At 35.3% G+C, this 19,113-nt stretch overlaps 1 protein-coding gene across 1 annotated transcript in view; it reads left to right on the plus strand.

Annotated features, from left to right (window-relative positions):
* FBXL5 (F-box and leucine rich repeat protein 5) overlaps window positions 1-17,238 on the plus strand; it is a 54,922-nt gene extending 37,684 nt beyond the window's left edge. The window contains exons 10-11 of the mRNA XM_036762935.1: window positions 2,688-2,836; window positions 16,415-17,238. Coding sequence (XP_036618830.1) covers window positions 2,688-2,836; window positions 16,415-16,491 — 226 coding nt within the window. The 3' untranslated portion in view covers window positions 16,492-17,238. The remainder of the gene's footprint in view (window positions 1-2,687; window positions 2,837-16,414) is intronic.
* Window positions 17,239-19,113: the final 1,875 nt, after the last annotated feature.

A 19,113-nucleotide genomic window follows, 5' to 3' on the forward strand; every position in this document is an offset into this window, starting at 1 on the left:
AATATAAGTTCCTTGAGGTCAGTGACGGTTTTTAAAAAAAAAAATTTGTATGCCTTGTATATAATAAAAGCTTAATACAGTTGTTGTTGAATTGAGATGTGGCACTGAGGAATAATACTGGTGTTCCAGACAGAGGACACCAGGAGTTTAATCCTGCTACTACCTACTACCTGTTAGTAACTGTGATTTTTGGCAAATCACTTAATCTCTCTGGGTCTCCATTTCTGTATCTGTAAAGTGAAGGAACTTGATGGCTTCTAAGGTTTTTTCTACCTCTAAATGCATGATCTTATACTCCATTTCTATACTCCTTTCACTTTTTCCTTTGTGACCTTGTCAGGCACACAGTGGAGATTGTTTCATTTATTTCATATGTATCCAGAATAGTGCCTGACATATAGTAGTTGCTTAAACACTTACTGATTGATTGATTAATAGATTGGCAACTTTAGTTTTAATAATAACCCTTTAAACTATGTGAGACATATGGACAGACATTTGGCCACATGAATTGGGCCATCTAATTTTGTCTGAGTGCTTTTGAGATTGAATTTTGATTTTAAAGTTTACTTTAACTTTTTATCTGCAAAGGAAGTTTATTTGCAGAGTATAGTATGTCTGAAGACTTGTAGAAGTGTGTGTACCAGTTAGATGAGGAAATAGATTCAGACCTCCTCTGTTTAAATGTATTCACTTAATACAGTATAGTTTATTAAACTGGGATTTAAGCCCGGTTGCTTATATCCAAATCTAGTGTCCCACCCCTTTCCCAAATATTTTCAGGTAACATTACCTTTGTGAGAAATAAAAACTATTCCTAGTTCAGTTATGTGAGTAATTTCAGGAATTTCATTTTTTTTCTGGTAAATAGCAAATGACTTATTTTAAACACTTAAATACTTGCAAAGTTCTGTCATTATCAGTAAGCAAAACACGTTTTCCATGCTTGTTTGGTTATCTTTCTGAATTAATTTGGCCCAAACTGTATTCATTATGGTGATGAGATTCTCTGAATTTGTTGTTTAGTTGTTTCTGTTGTGCCTGACTCTTCATGACCGCATTCAGGGTTTTCTTGGCAGAGATATTGAAGTGATTTGCCATTTCCTTCTCTAGCTTATTTTATAGATGAGGAAACTGAGGCAAACAGGATTAAGTGACTTATCCAGGGTAATAGCTAATAAATGTGTGAGGCCATATTGGAATTCAGGTCTTCCTGATTCCAGGCCTGGTACTCTATCTACTGTATCTAGTCTGATTGGATGACAGAAGGGCACTCAGTCTGTTCGTCACTCCATTGATATTTTTGAAGCCTTTAATTCTTGGTTGGACCTACCAGAGCTGATATTCTGCTTTTGTATACATCGCTGTAGAGAACCCAGCTTCACCTCCGTGCTAAGAAATGAGGCATCAGAGGATTGTCCTTGTAGCCTGCAAGCAGACTACCTTGGCTAAGTTGAACAAAGATTTTTGCAATTCTTGTCAAAATTTGAAGTGCCTCCTTTTTGTGTGGAAATAGTTTTTGTAGTATGGCATCTTGATGATTGGTATTTACCTATTGCCCTTTTTAGGGCAATAGAAACTCTTAAAGTACTTTTGCCACACCTTCAGAGATTCAGAACTGCCACTGTTGTGACCAGCACTCCCTGCCGGGTGGGAAATTATATTGAATTGAAATGTTGTATTCCCTTATCAGAGTTTTGGGAGATGTATGTGAGTAAATTTTAGATTTTATATTTGACATGTTTTCAGATACAGTATACACTTTTTTCCACCTTTATTTTTCTAAATTTTTGCATTATACTTTTGTAATTTTTTATGGCTTCCTTAATCCATAGCTCACTATTTTTATGCTGCTTTTATGTTTTTAGTTTTACAGTCATTTTAGCTTTTAATAGATTTCTTAATAAAAGTTCTAGTGTTTATTTTAATTTTGACAGCAGAAAATGGCTATAAATCACAGAATGTGAAAGCAACAATTTTTTTCTTTAAGGACTTTGAGCTACTGGAATATATTTTACTAAGGCAGGTTAGGGATTTCCTTGCTCACAAGATCTTGAGAGATTAGACAGTTAATTTGAATATAATGTTGCCTCCAATCTATTTTAAAATGTTTATTTTACATATGTGTATATTATATGTGTGTGTGTAAATATAGATAGATAGAAAGATGGCTAGATACATAGATAAAATTCCTCTATGAATGTAAATCAACACCTGCTCTGAAACTTATAGTCTTAGAGTTTTAACTTGGGGAAAATTGCATCTTTATTTTAATTTAGTTAATATAATTAGTTTCCCTTATAATTCTTTCTACTTTATTTTGTGCATTTAAAAACTTATTCACCAGAGAGCCAGAGTCTGTGACACATGAAAGGTTAAGAACTCCTTTCTTAAAAGAGTAGCCTGGAACAGTGGGAGATTAAGCGGTTAAGTTACTTGTCAAGGGTCACACAGTTTATATGTGTCAGAGATAGTCCTTGAAAAGCAGGTCTTCTTGACTCCAAGGCCAGTTTTCTATCTAGTCCACTCTCTGTTTTATGAAAACTGTCATAGTCTTTTATTTCTGGTTTCCATGGACATCATATGAAAAAATAAATTTAAACTGTGTTCAAGTGGACTATTAGAATTCTTACTTAATCTCCTCTTTGGGATAGCTTAATGTGATTTGATCATTTCTCTTTCAACAGGGTTTTGACTCTGGGAGGAGGACTGCCTCATTTGGAGCACCTTAATCTATCTGGTTGTCTTACTGTAACTGGTGCTGGCCTGCAGGATTTGGTCTCAGCATGTCCTTCTCTAAATGATGAACACTTTTACTACTGTGACAACATTAACGGTAATGTTTCTTTTTTTTTTAAGTGAGATAATTAAAAGTTGTGCTTTAAAAATACTAATATGTATGTTCAATTGCTTGGCTGTCTTTTCACCAGGCTATCTTCTTTAATTTCAAATTCATTTCTTTACATTTTGGTAAATTTAATGCTTAAGTTTACATTTGCTAGCTTCTCTTAAGGTAAGTTTTACTTGTGAATAAAAGATACTTAAATTGTAAGCCATATCAAATGTTATTGAGGTATATGGCAATTTAAGTATTAAGATTGGTGGATGTTTGGAAGTGTTTGTAACTTAGGAAGGGTTATGAGGGTTTAGAAACATCTGGAGCATGGCTTGAGGCATTTCAGTTTCTTAATTATTTCTGTGGTCCTCTTACAGTAATTACCACACCCTGTCCTTAACCCCTTTGCCTCTACTGGCAGCCATGACTTTGTCACTGAGCTGAGTTATAAATAAATTAGAATACATATTTGAAAAACCAGCATAGTATGATAGAATATAGAGTAAAAAGGAGCCTTAAAGATCACCTAATACAATCACATGTTTTACAGATGAAGAAACAAACCAAAAGAGGTAAAGGATCTTCCACCATTCAGCAAAGTAGAGTCAGGATTCAGATTAACATTATCTTTTCCCTTGATCAGTGGACAACTCTTTTAAGAACTTTTTAAAATCCTTGGAAATAAGAGGTGCACAGGGTAGAAAATTTGCTCACAACTTGAGGATATATCACAGTTTAAAGTTCAACAGAACAAATCTGCCTTGGAACACTACATCATAGAATTCTGTTGATTCATTCTTGCTCTTTGAGCAGTGGACTTGATTGTAGGAGGGAGTAGTGGTGGTGTTGGAATCTCAATTTAGGATGCCAGAGTTCCTGGAGTTAATCAAAAGCCTTAAAGGGTTCCTGTTCCTTAATTCTCTCTTTTAGAGGGTCTTCTGTTTTTTAAGATTTGGAGGGTAGGTAGAGTAGCTTTAGTTGTCTCAGTCTGGTATTGAGATAAGTATTTAGGGTCATCCTAGTCACATTATTTAAAATTACCCTAAAGTTCCAGGTATACATTAAGGTGATTAAGTACTTTAAAAGTAACAGCTAAGATTCAAATAAAAACAAATAAGGCATGCTAATTTGTTGCAGCATGCTTTTGCCACTTGTAGCTCACCCCCAGATTTCCCTCTTCCCACTTGCCCTCACACCCCATCAATAACAGGTAGTGATTTCTGTTTAAAAATAACTTTGAAATGTGAATGACCTCCTGGATGGATGGAAGAGGTGCTTTGGTGTTTTTCCTTAGGGCGAAAATCACCAACTCAGTTTAGGAAAACAGGAAAAAAGAATTCTTGTTTAAATGGAGGGATAGAAAAGTTAGCAGATAAAGAGCTCTATTTAGTGGTTTCTGAGAACATTTCAGTAATGTTGGAGGTCAGAGCTAAAGTGGGGTGGGGGACTTAGTCTTTTCTTTTTGCATCAAAAGTAATAAGCCAAAGAGTACTGCTCTTGCCACATTGTCTTCACTCTAATACTAGGGGCAAATTGGAAAGGCAAGTAGGTACCTTGGATTCTCAGTGGTTGAAGAGGAAAGTTTTTAGTTGGAATCTTTTAAGTTTATTAATTGTAATATCTCCAAACTGCAGTGAAGATATTTTTGACAGTAGAATATATATAGTTTTCAGAAATCAAAAGGTCCTTTGCTTGTTACAGTATACTGCTACTACTAGTAAATTCCATGTGACTCTTGAAGGATAATATAGATGTTTTAATTTTTTTCTCTGCCTTAAAATAAAACAGCCCAGACTGTAAAGAGTAGGAACTTAAAATAACCACTGTTATCATATGTACATATGTATGCAGATCGTTATATATAAATATATATCTTATTGTTGAGGTTCAGCAAATTAGGCAATTATGCCTGTGAAGAGAAATCTAAAATTATTTAAGTGATGATGACTACTGTCCTCATTAAGAGCTGTTTGTATGGCATTAATAAAATAATAAATTGTTCCTGTATTTATATTGCATTTACGTATATACTTAATATGTGTAAGATTGGGATACAAAAGAGATATAACAGGCCACTGCTCTCAAGGATGTGATGAGAGGGTAGAGAACAGTACAAATAATTGATATAAGTGAACTAAATGTAAGAGGGAGATAAACTTTCACCTTAAGAGGGCTCCAGCTTTGCTGAAGAGTGACATCTAATTTGGGCCTTGAATAAAAATAGCTAACACATATGTATATGTATTTGTGTATAGTGTTCTATGTTTTTCAAAACACATATATTATTTCATTTAACTCTTAACATAGTCCTATGAGGAAAGGTACTACAAATTATAATAATTCCATTTTACAGTTGAGTACTAAATGCACACTTGAAGTCAAAGCACCCCCAAGTTTGAATTCTGGCTCTGCTATTAGTCACTTAATAGCTTTAGTTTTCAACTCTATCCTTTGTAAAATGACAGGACTGGAATAGATAACTCCCATAGAGTGAGCACTGGATCTGTGATTCTGTGACTGCTCAATCACTCATCTAGTAAGTTTCAGAAAATGAATGAATTAAAAAACATAAGAGCCTGTTTAACGCCAAGCATCATTATGTTCTGTGCTGCGTTAATGATGACCAGAGAAAAGAAAGCTTTTTTCCAGGACTCAGAGTAATGATGAGTAGTGTCACAGGGTAGTTGATTATAATTCTCTTTCTAGAAGCAATGGTAGTGTTGATTTGCTTATTCTTCCAGAGTAAGAGATTAAAAGCATAGCCAGAGTGGGTGGGTGGGGAGCAGTTTGGAGGAGGGAATGCAAAATGATGAATGTGTCACATAGTCTTAACTTGGGTTCTCATCCTGGGGTCCATGGATATCAGTGGGCTGTGAACTTGGATGAAAAATACATTGTTATTCCAATATGATTGGTTTCCTCTATATTTAGAAATATTCTAAGGAGCCTATAGGCTTCACCAGACTTCCAAAGGGGTCCTTGACACAAAGTTAATCTTAATATAATTAGATAGTCTGTCAGGTGAGTTTAATCAGGATAGCTCTGCCCTGGAGTGAGAATTCAAAAGTTGAGGGGATTGATTGCCCCAGGAGGGGATGCATGGTCTATAAAGGTTTAGTTTGGTGGACACTTTTTCAGGTGGAGATAAAGGGGGAGTGTCGTGGGGATGAGAGTCAAAAGTTGAACCCACATTTTCTTGACGCTGTATCCATTACTTTTTGCAGTGTTCAGTGCTACTTCTTTAAATCTGGGTGGATAGGTTGGAACCAGATTATGGGGGGAGGTGAGGTTAGAATGCCAGTCAGGGGTTAATAGTTTATTTCGTGACCCTTGGGAAACCAAAGAAGATTTACAAGTAGAAAAGTGGCATCATAGTAGTACATTAGGAAGATTTCTGGGACAGTGGCATTAGAGTATGGATAAAAAGAAGGTAATAGAATGAAGACAAAAAGACCAGTTGGTATAGTAACCCATTACAATTGTTGTTCCCATACAGAAAATAAGAGTACCTCAGCTTAAGTTGTAAACACTCAGCAATTTTCTCTTGCCTTGAAAAAAGGAAGATCCATATGATTATTCTACTAATTTGGTCATCCTCAGCGGGGCGGTCAGTTTATTGACCTTAACTATGATATATGTATATCTTAATTTGTCTATATCTGTAGATACATATATTTGTATATATTTATATATGTATAGTCATCCTTTAACATTCTCTGGGGGCACAGGACCCTCACAAATGTGAAAAACCATAAATAACTTTAGGTCCCACACCAAGCCTTTATTTTTAATAATTTTTATCATGTTTATTTAACACAAAAAAAAGTAAAACAGCATACTGCAAATATAAAAAAGTTCTTCATAAGAGAGGTTAACATCTCACGTGCTATGCAGAGTCTTCAAAGCTGCCAGTGAATCTGTAGCAACTGCTTCCCGGATTTCCTGCTGTGAAAAATATTCAAGATACAAGAAGCACTGCTGAAGAAAATCATGTGACTTTTGTTTGGGTGGTAGACAAAGAGGAGATGGCCCCAAAGAGAGTTTGTGGCCTGTAGTTCTTTATCACAGTGAAACAAAATTTAGCTGTTTATTTTTATTATTATTTTTTGGAGGCAGTTGGGGTTGAGTGATTTGCCTAGGGTCACAGAGCTAGTAAGTGTTGGAGGCTAGATTTGAACTCAGGTCTTCCTCACTCCAGGGCTGGTACTGTATCTACTTACCACCTAGCTGCCCCAAATTTTAACTTTATAATAAATTTACGTATGTATGTTTATTGTAGCAAATGATAAAGTAGATGACATACATAGTATGCATTTATGACTTCCTAAATTTTTTTTCATTTTTTTTTTTACATATCCATGTTATCTGCAGTTTTCCCTAGTGTGCCACAGATCTCCACAAATAACCAAAACCACGAAAGTGAAACCTGTGAATGTTGAGGAATGACTATATTTAAACATACTAGAAACCGCAAATTCAAAGAGACTTCAGAAGTCATCTAGTTTAAAATCTTAATATGTAATTATGTTTTCCCTTGGAGTGATCAGAAGCCTATTTTGAAATTTATTTGGAAGAGAATTTGAAGAATTTTATATGCTAGCTTTGAACAATTAGTGATAAATGCTTCTTACATTTGACATATTGGGAGAAGTTTAATTGATAATTACATAGGTTGAAATTTGTTATAAAGGCATAGATATCTTGACCATAGAAGAGTTGTTTTAAAAAAAATTTTTTTAGTCAGTTTTTGGATTCCCTTTTTCAACAACTTTCACCTTTTCTAGACATTTCTGTGGAAGAGATGTTTGTATTTGAAGAAGAGTTTTAGCGTCTCAGAATTATTGAAAGAACTGGAAGAGATCTTAAAGATCATCCAGTTGTGGGGCAGCTGGGTGGCGCAGTGAGTTGAGCATGGGCCCAGGAGTCAGAAGGACCTGAGTTTAAATCTAGCCTCAGACACTTGACACATGTACTAGCCGTGTGACCTTGGGCAAGTCACTTAACCCCAATTGCCCTGCCTTCCCCCCTCAACCTCCCCACCCCCCCAATAAAAAAAATATCATCCAGTTGAACCTTTTTATATTACAGGTTGGGAAACTGAAATCCAGAGAGTTAAATGGATATGTTTTAAGTTGATATATAGAAACAGCTAACAATATTATAAAATTTAAATTATCATGTAGTATGTTAGATGCAAAATTATAACTTTTTAATATTGATTTTATGTAGACACTTTCTATCTTGATAGTAATTCATTTTTATGAGTTTAGCTTAATTCATATTAGACTTTGGTCTGATAAACCTCTTGAAACAATTTAGATGCTATTTTTTTAGGGGTCCATGCCTGTGGTTTTTTATATGCAGAATGCTCCTGCTGTTATAGATTAGCAATGTATCTCTAATTTAACATCTGAAAAGTTAAATTACTTGCCCATGGTTACCCAGCTATAGAATGTGTCAGAAGCAGGACTGGAAGCTTAGATCATCCTGACTCTAATAGCTCTTATCTAATCCACCTATGCTGTGCTTTCTCTCTAAGGCCACCTAATACAGAATTAAATAGATTTGAATTTGCTTGCTATTGCAATGTTTTTCTCAGTTTTAGTTGTAAATTCTTGTATAGTAAACATTCAGAAGATGAAACAATGTTTTATTGGACATACTGTTGATACTTTAAGACATGGTACTTTGAATTCACAGAAAAAATTAAAAATAATTCCACAATACAGGTATGGTTATCTTAGTGTTAAACTCTGCTTTTTGCACCCTGACAAACATGATTTGAAAAGCATGGCAGCCCTTCAAGGTTTACACGGAAGCATGCTTTATAACATTTATCCTTGTAATGTAAACTTGTACTGTGTCATTCTGGCCAGTTTCCCTCAAAGCAGTGTTGTGATAGAATCTTTTCCTTATGGCATTTGGACAAGTAGTTTATTACCTAGGCAATGTTAAAGTGAGATTTCATTATACTTAATTTTGTACAATGTTCCAATTATTTACCTTCTAAAAATACACAATATTTATTGAGCTCTTATGGTGTGGGCGCTGTAAAGATTTTAGCATAAATGCTTTGATTCCCTAGTTTTCCTGTTTGTGCCTTTCTTTTTTAAAGGGAAAGTGTGCTAGTAAGTATGTCTTCTGCAGGTTTAGTGTAAGATTTATGTATTTGAGGAAGTATACAAAAGAGGTGGAAACTTTGTATTTTTCAACATTAGTATTTTACTGAAGACCTGAGGGATGTAATTTGAGTAAAACAGTTTGTAAAAAATGATCGAATTAAGTGTATGCTACTAACTTTTCCTTTTGTGAGCATTGTCACTATTGAGGGGAAGAATGTAGGTAACTAGGCATATATGACATATAATATGTCCCCCTCCCCCTGACCCCCTGTTTCTCCCCCCGCCAACCCTCCCAAGTGTCATCCCTTGTTAATATTGGTATTTTGAGGGGAGCGTGAGAAGGGGTAGGATGGGAAGGAGGAATGACTTATCAAACAGGAAAGTGGAATCGAGTGTCTGCTCATTATTGTACTGCGCTTGTGTCATGTGCTAATTTAAAAGCTAGTTTGGTTTTTCACATTGTTTCCCTATGTGGCCCTTCACAATATTTGAAAATGAGAAAGTCATGTCTGAAGACTTTCATATTGCTCCATTACTTACAAACACACTTTTACATTGAGTTCTACTATTCTATTAAGATTCTAATTCAATACTATTTTGACTGTACTTTTAAAAAGTACTTATTTGGTTTTAAAAATGTGTATAAAATCACAATAGATTAATTCATAGTTCTGGAGGTAATACAGCCTTAGATGATTTGCTGTTTTATGTTTTTAACTTAAGTTGAAGAGGAGTAAAGGTAAGTTAAGGTAAGTGCAGATGTACATCAAAATTATATAAATGAAATATGACAAAAATCATTAGTATTCCAGTCACATGTTGGGGGATAGTAATCAGATTTGCCTATGTAGTTATTTTCCTTCAAATGATATTTACATGAAATTTTGTTTTTCTCATAAATTGTACTTCACTTTCTTCATGTACTGAAACATTTTAGTTAATAGTCATATAAACATTTTAGTTTTAAATTTTTAGAATTGCTTAGAATAATTTTATTTTAAAATATCATAATGAGCCTTGTTTGCCAAGTACATTGTAATTATCTCATTTGATAGGAGTTTTCTCATGATACAAGTACCTAAAAAAGATTACTTTTTGAATTATTATTTGCTGTAAAATAAGAGTATACATCTTGTACCAGTCATATTTTAAAAGTTGTCTTAAATGGTATGTTTTATTCATTTCTGTAATCCACTTAGCTTTCTATATGGGAAGTTCTGCATTGATAGTTCGCTGATTTCTATCTACTAAAACATTATTACTATGTCTCATTGGTCTCTGTGCTGTAGATCTTTGTGATTCCTGGGTTTTAAGAACTAGTAATCTTTGTCCAACATAAGCCCAACCTTAGTTGAAAGCAGTGCTTGTTTGTAATGATTGCTTTCCCTTTTTTGTCCCTCTTTGTCAGAGCAATTAAGGAAAATCAAATGATGAGTTGCCAACACATCCATGGATTAAAGAGTTTTTAAGCAGATGGCTATGCCATTTATGACAGTTGAATTTTTGAGATGGTGAAGATGATTGGGATTACAGCTTATCTGGCAAAATTGCTTTCTGATTTTAACTGATTCCGATTTAGTGGGGCAACGGAAAGAGTGCTGGATTTGGTGTCATAGGACCTAGGTTTTGATTCTAAGCTCTCTTCCTTATTTGTGTCCTTGAGCAGGTCATTTAAAGTCTCTGAGCCTCAGTTTCTTAATCTGTTAAATGTAAGAGGGTTGGATTAGATGACTCCCAAATTTTAGGTCCTTGATGCTTTTTTTTTTTTTTTTGGTGACATAGATCTCCATTTTGCTTGAAAAGAAACCCTTTGAAAGTCAAAATACCTCCCCTGTTCACAGGAGGCTTTGAGAGAGACAACTCTCATCATTTTTAGAGTGAACAGTTGATTCTGAACATTAGATATGTTGTCAAGAAGAGGGTGTAAAAATGTGTGACAGCTCTGTTGTGAGGCAGCTCTTCACAGTGATTTCAGTGTTTTATGACACGAGTTCTCAAGAATACTGGGCATATTCAAACACAAACACTCGAACTGAGCCTTGATTTGTGTCATGGATTTTAGGAGGCAGAAATGCTGAAAGAAAACATTCCAGATATGGGGAACAGCCTGTGCATAGGCAGAGAGGCAGGAGATGTGATGACATTTATGGAGAACAGCAAGGAGACATTTTTGGCTGGGAACAGAGTATATGAGGGGGAGTAACTGCACTCAAGTCTGGAAAGAGCAATTGGAGCTAGGTTGTAAAGGGCTTCAAATTCTGAACTTGGAAGTTTACATTTTATCCTACATGCCAGAGGGAATCCCTGAAGTGTCTTGAGCAGGGGAGTGACATGGTCCATCTGTGCATTAGGAATATCAGTCTTTTTGAGATTTGTGGAGGATGTTTTGGAGATTATTGGAGGAGGCAGATCAATTAGAAGGCTATTGCACTAGTTTAGGGAAGAAGTGATGAGGGCCTGAACTAATATTATTGTGTTTGTGGCGTAAGTGGAAAGAAGATGACAGACAGATGGCCCTCCTATTCCCCCCCAAAATGTTGTGGAACTAGAATTGGCACAATTGGTAACTGATCAAATTGAGGAATTTAGAAAGATGACAAAGCCTATGGACCTGGATGGTTTGGAAGGGTGAAGGGTAGGGTGATGGTGTCCTCAGTAGAAATTGGGAGAGAAAGGTGAGTTTTGGGGAAGAGATAATGAGTTAGTTTGTGGATATGTTGAATTTAAAGTGCCTTTGGGACATCCAGGTGTAGATAATAAGGCAGTCATTGTATTGGACTAGAGTTTAGGGAAGTGATAAGGGCTGGATTGTAGATTTGAGAGTCATTATTATAAAAATGACATTGAGCTTAGTCGGAGCAGATGAAATTATCAAGAGAAACTAATGAAAGAAAATATGTAAGACAGAACCAGGGGCAGGATATAGGATCATTGATTTAGAATTGGAAGGGACTTCAGAGGTCAGCTCTTCTCTTCTAATGCCCTAATTTTATAGATGTGGAAACTGAGGTCCAAGAGAGGTTAAACGACTTGCCCAATGTCATATAAATGACTGATAGCTGGAATTCCAAGACCAAAAAATGAGTCTTTCCTCTTAAGGATCTTCTATAATTAAATACAAAGTAGGGAGAGAAAGCGATAGAGTTGGGAGGTATCAGGAAAAGTTCGGTATAGAATGTGGTGCTTTAGTTGATATTTGAAGGGGTCGAGGTATTCTCTGAGGCAGAAACCAGGAGGGAGAAGTGTATTCTAAACCTGGGGGAGGGGTGACAAGTGCAGAGAAGTGACATAGATAAGGAACAGTTAAGCTTGTTTGTCGGGATTACCCAGAATGGGAGGAGATTGATGTGCAATGAAATTGGAAACACAGTTTGGGGCCAGGTTGTGAAAGGCTTTTAAAAGCCAAACAAAGGCGTTTATATGGATACACTGGAATTAATTGAGTTGGGGTGTTTCAGGATTAGATCTATGTTTAAGGAAAATCACATTGCAGATGTGTGCAGAAAGGACAAGAGAGAGACTTGAAGCAGCAGGACCAATTAGGAGAATTTTGAAGTCCTTTCCAGCTCATTAGGCAAAAGGTGGTGAGGAGCTGAACTAAGATAGTGACTATGAGTTGTGAAAAGTGCGCATATTTGAGAGGTATCAAAATGGCAAGATTTGGCAGCTTGATTAGATGTGTGGATTGGTGAGAAGTCAAGAATAATGCCAAGATTATGAACCTGGGTGACTGGAAGAATAATGATTCTCTTGATAGAAACTGGAAAGTTTGGTAGAGGGGTAGATTTGTTAGGAAAGATGAAGTTATGTTCTGGACATCCGGAGTTCTGGATATCTATATAGTTTGAAATGTTCCATAGATGTTGATATGGGCCTGGAACTTAGGAGACAGACTGGACTTGGATAAATAGATCTTGGGAGTCCTCGGCATAGAGATGATAATGAAATCCGTGGGAGCTTATGAGGTTATTAATACTATTACTATTAATAATAATGACTTACATGTATTTGACTCTTTAAGGTGTACAAAATGCTTGACATATAATCTCATTTGATCCTTACAACAGCTCTGTGAAATGGTTGCTGTTGATTATCCCTCTTTTTAAAAATGAGAAAACTGAGTCTAAGAGGGTAAATGATTTAGCCCAGGTCCACAAGCTTTTGGAGACAGTATTTGTACTCAAAGGTGCCAAAGGCTTCTAGGTCTTCTAACTCTACGTCTGGTGTTCTATCCTCATTTTACCATCAGTTTACCAATAATGCCAAGAGAGAATGTAGAGAGAGATGAGGACATAGGCATTATCCTAATGCCTTGGTGTAAACTCATACTTAAGGGGGTCATTGAAAATGAGGCAATAAAGAAAACAGAGAAGTAGACAAGACCAGAGGAGAAATGAGAGACTAGTGATGTCATAAAAACCTGGAGGGAAGATATTTTGGAGGAGGTGGTCCAGCCTTGTTAAATGATGCAGAAAGACCAAGGAGGAAGACTGAGAAAAGACTATCTGAGTTGGCAAATAGATACTTCACTGGTACTTCGGAGAGAGCAGTTTCGCTTGAGTGAGGCTAGAAACCAGATGAGGGTTGAGAAATTAGTGAGACGAGAGAAAATGGAGGAAAGGGAAATAGACCGTTTTTTAAAAAAAAGGAGTTTGGCTGAGAAAGAGAAGAAATATACACTAATATCTTAAAGGGATATTAGTGTTTGGTGAAGTTTTTTTTTTTTTTTCAATGGAGGAAACTCATTTCTGTTTTGGGAATAGAAGGGCTATCTCTTACCAGAGATTGAACTAAAAGGAGGAGAGTAGGGGAGGATATTAAAGGGTTTTGAAAGGAAGAAGGAGGCAAGAAAGAGGTATGGCCCACACTAAATGATCTCAGTTTTCTCAGTAAGTTTAAAATTAGGCTAGGTCCTCAGATGAGATGGTGAGGGATCAAAAGTGGGATTTATGAAATGTTAGAAGAAGGGAGAGCAGGTTTGATTAGCTTCTGTGCAGAGTGAGACAGAATCAATTATAGAAGAATAAAATGATTACTGCATTAAGGGCCTAATTGAAGTTCAGTAGCATAATTTGTACTGGACACATTCAGTTTATTTGTGTTATTAACTTCTGTTCCCATTTGGTAGCAGATTTAAGGACAAGTAACAGAGGTGGAAAATGGGAGTAATCTAGGATTAGGGGGTTGGCAAGGCATGAACACAGTACAGAGGCTTTTAGAGGCTTGGGAACATTATGGTGTTGAATTGTTAGCTATAGGTAAAGATTGGAGAGAAAGGGAAGTCAGAGTAGGAGTAATAGCCTGAGAAAGTACCTATGGGCTGGAGGAATTGGAATTCACGATGGGAATAAAGAATAGATTTGGAGAAATAAAGTATAGGGAGTAGGAGAATAATAAGAGATGATTAGCTAGAGGAATGTGAGAATATTTGATCATTGAGGTGGAACATTTGTGGATTATGGTGTAATCCAGGACACATGGTATAATCTCTGCGTTTAGCAGAGAAGCACTCACTGGTGAAGGAGTAGGTAATGAGATTTGAGAAAATTTAGGGACTGGAAGATGGGATGCTTGTCCTAACAGCATATTTTTTCAGAAAAAATATCTCTGCTTTTAAAAACTAGAATTACTTTTCCAAGTGATTTTGTTTTCAAGATTTCCGACTTGCTCATCTGAAAAGAAAATTAAGCCATTGAAAAGGCACTATTATATAAACATGTGGTTTATTAATTTCCTTTACTGTTTCCGTATTTTGACATTATATTGAAATGTATGCACTTGTATTTCTTTTAATTCCATTGAGCATTTATACTGATAAAATTTACTATTCTGCAGTTTCTGTAATTTTACACTGAAAGTGAGAGCTTGGAATTAAATTCTCAGAAATAAAGATTTTGTATTTAAATTTCATACAAACATTAATTTATATAATGATCAGCTAGGCTCTAGTTATCTTTTTTGTTGCTTCAGTACTTCAAAGATCACTTTTAAGTAATATAGTGGTATAGGTCAGGTGTCATACTCATGACTTGCAAAACTCTAGAACAGATTATGTGATTGGGAAATATTTAACTAAACAAATAAATATAATAGATACTGTTAATTTTGTAGTTTTCTAAGTCAGTATGCAGGCATCATTTCTATTTGAGTTTAATACTTCAGGCCTAGGCATTCCTTTTGCATATGCAGATTTTAACCCTTCTTCCATTTTTTGAGTGGATAGTTTTTTCTGAGTTAGCTGGTGCTGAAAGATTCACCTTTGCCCAGTCCTCTTAATGATGTATCTCTCCAAAATTAACTAAGCTAGTACCCAGATGATAGAACTACAGTCCAACTCTGGGCCTATACAGATCTTTTGTATTGGATTTTAAAAAATGTGTGAATATGTTAATTAGTATGAATATTTCTGAAGTTTTGTTGTGAAATGAGGCATGAGTTGTAAACCCAGATTTTCACTGATGCTATGTTATTTGGTCTCTTTAGGGAAATAATTAATAGAGGTCATCTTAAAAAAAATCAAGGATTTAGGAATCTCCATTGCCAATATTTTAGGTTGATTTAATTGATAAAAAATAAGACTCAACTACTTTTGAATTTTTCAGTTTTGAATGAGATACAGTTTGATGAGGCATTGATTGTTAAAATGTCCTTTGCCACATCTTTGCTTTTTGTTTTTGAAAACTATCACATTGATCCATTTACTTTAAAATGCAAACATCTGTAGAGAAACCTTTTTGATGGCAGTAATTTCACCTTGAACTTGACTCTTCATGCCATGGTTCCTGTACTAAATGCCCAAGCATCTAGAAAGCCCAGGATAAAGTGTTAACCATGTTGTGAATGGTTGGTTTTTTGTTAGTTGATGCTTTGTAAATGAACCATAAATCTCATAAGATCTTTGTGTCATTTCATCTTTCATTACTAATATTAGATGTAAGCCAAATACTAAAAACTGGATTTATCCTGAGAGGAGTTATTAACAAAATTTCACTTTAACTACTTTGAACTAAGATGCTTCTTTTATATCTGAGCTTTATTTTGTTTTCATTTCTGGGATTTTTATTGCAGTTGCTCGATATACTGTATTTTGGAGGAACAAATGAACGCATTTTCTTAAATTGTTTTCTTACTTGGAAATGTTTGGATTTTAACCTATCTGTTGTGACCTAGCAATCTTGTTTCTTTCATTTTCTTGTCTACCAGAGAGAATACTTATATAAAATTTTGTTAACAGCTTCTTTTTCTCTACTCAACTTTTTGATAATAGCTAAAGTCAGGCTGTTTTGATGTACTTTCTCTTTAAAAAAATTTCTTAATTGTTATAAATGAAGTTTGTATTTCTTAGTTTTATAACAATATATAACTTTTAAACACAATCAGTTTGCCTTTAAAAATACCAGTTATCTTAGATTTAAAAAAAAAAATTCTTCCTTTCACATTTCTTCTGTTTCCACAGGTCCTCATGCTGAAACCGCCAGTGGATGCCAGAATTTGCAGTGTGGTTTTCGAGCCTGCTGCCGGTCTGGTGAATGACCCTTGACTTCTGATCTTTGTCTACTTTATTTAGCTGAGCAGGCTTCCTTTCATGCACTTTACTTAATAGTACACTTCTTGTGTTAACCATCCCTTTTTGAGTGTGACCTATTTTGGCCCCTTCCCGAGAACCTCAGAAATTTTAATTCACCAATGAATTGTTCAGTGTTGTATCTCATGCAGATCTCATTTTGTTTCAGAACAGGGTTAGGCTTTGTGGTGGGGGTGGGAACAGACTCATCAAATTTCTTTTTAGTGTCATGTGTTTTTTTTCTTTTATGACACTTCAGTATGCTTTCAGTTTTTTTGTGTTATAGAGTATGTGGGACCTACTGTTTTTCTTGAGCTATACAAATAGCATAACAAGCTTCGCAGATCATTTTAAGTTGTGCATCTTTAAAAGCATTGTTTTTCCAAGCCTTCCAGAATGGAAATTTATGGAAACCAATTTCTTTCCCATTGCATTTTCTTTTATTTGATTATCTCTGTTAGAGCCAATATAAACATAGCCAAATACAAAGATTCTTTAAAAGGTTACTATCAAATAAATTGGCTGCTTGGTGAATTAGCTTGGTGTGAGCTCTATAAAACATCCACTCTGTATGAAGTTTCTTCAAAACCCCACAGGTTCCCACCAATTTCTCTAAACCTTCAGGAATGTTGAATCTTGGAAGGGATTTTCAACAATTTCACAATCATATGAACAAATGTATAAATAAAATCTACTTTGAAGATTTCACTGACTAATATCTTTGTGTTTTACTTTCATTGTTGGAAGTGACGCTAGAGGTTTACTTTGGTGTGTCGTGGGATAAAATAATGTTTTTGATCTCTATAAAACCATGAGTCTTACAAAGGAATCTTTGACAGATGTGTCAATTTTGTTGAACTGTATTTTCTTTTTCTAAATATATACTAGCCAAGATTTTATATTCTTATATTGAAAAACATTTTAAGTGTTGGATCTCTAAAGAAATTTTACATGATTTTGACATTCACCGAGACCTTTTTGAAGACAAGTATTGTTATTTGGCCTCCTTTTGTAGTGATAATGACAGAATGTCAGAAAGGAGGCAGGGGTGAGATAGGGAGGATACTGAGATGAGCATCACAGATCTTAGACCATTTATAATTTAACTTGGCTATTGGTATTCTTAAGTATGACCAGTGATGTTATTTAATTGGTTTGTTTCTGGCTCAAAAGAATATGAGCTCCAACAATTAGGAGTTATGCCAATGTGGAATGGATTGTTTTGTGAGCTGGTTCTAGAAGGTTCTCCTTCATTGGAGGTTTAAAAACTTCTTTCAAATTGAATTTTTTTTCAATTAATAAGTGTAGTTTTTTTCTCCTTCCCACTTAAGCCTCCAATAATGACAACAAAAAACCAATTCTCTCATAATAATATGTATAGTTAAGTTGTAATGGTATGTATATTCATTCTCACATTGGTCATATTAAACAAATGTCTTTATTCTACACCTTGTGTCCTATTTGGAGGTCTTCAAGCTAAGGCCAGATGCCCCACTTATTTAATACATGGTAGTAAGGATTTGGGAGTGGGGGGGAGTATGGATTGGATTAGATAGCCAGTGTGGTCCCTTCTTATTCTGAAATTCTGTGATTTTCCCTGATTTTACTAGCTGGTGATACTAGGACTCAGCTTTATTTGGAGAAAGCTTAAGAAATATAAATAAACATAAGAGATTCTAACAGGTAAAAGACAAGAAAAAAGAAAAGCAGAACACCTAGTAAGAGCAGAAGTGATAGCAATAAGAAATCGTGACAGGCAGTAACCATTTGATATCAAAGAGGATAGCTTCCTGTGAATGATACCACTTTGGGAGGTATATCTACAGCTCTAAATGATAATAAGATAGTCTGTGATAAAGTCATGATGTAGTATAGCTATACATTTTGGTAGAGGAAAGGAAGCAGTAGTGACAGGGTAAATCACATCTTCAGAAATGTGTTGGAAGACATGCTACTTGGTCTTATTCAGCCATTTTCTAGAATTAGGCTACACACATAAAATTAAAAAACTAGGTGTATGGGGCAGCTAGGTGGCGCAGAGGGTAGAGCACCGGCCCTGGAGTCTGGAGGACCTGAGTTCAAATCCAACCTCAGATGCCTGACACATGTACTAGCTGTGTGACTTTGGGCAAGTCACTTAACCCCAGTTGCCCTGCCAAAAAGCCAAATAAATAAATAAATAAATAAATGAAGTTTGGATCTTAAAAAAAAAACAAAAAACTAGGTGTATGTGAGAACAGTCCTAAAATAAGGATTTTAAGCTCTGGTTAAAAATTCTAAGGTCCTTATCCTTGGTCTCCTGCCTTTTGAGAAGTCAGGAGATTTTAATTAATAAATGCATTTAACAAAGCCATGCTTTTTTGGAGGGTAACCAGTGCTTCTGAGTAAGGTATAGTAAAAAGTCAGCCATAAGAAAAATAATTCTTTCAACAAAAATTTTCTACCATATTTGTATATCCCATGATGTTAAGGGACTCAAAAATATGAGTTACTGACATCTAAGGAAATGTTATAGTTAAGGAGAATAGATGTGTATACAGATAAATATAGTATAAATTAGGATATGTATGTATCTGCATGCCTGAACTATA

This window comes from Trichosurus vulpecula, chromosome 6 (genome assembly GCF_011100635.1).
Source record: "Trichosurus vulpecula isolate mTriVul1 chromosome 6, mTriVul1.pri, whole genome shotgun sequence".
NCBI classification, from domain to species: domain Eukaryota; kingdom Metazoa; phylum Chordata; class Mammalia; order Diprotodontia; family Phalangeridae; genus Trichosurus; species Trichosurus vulpecula.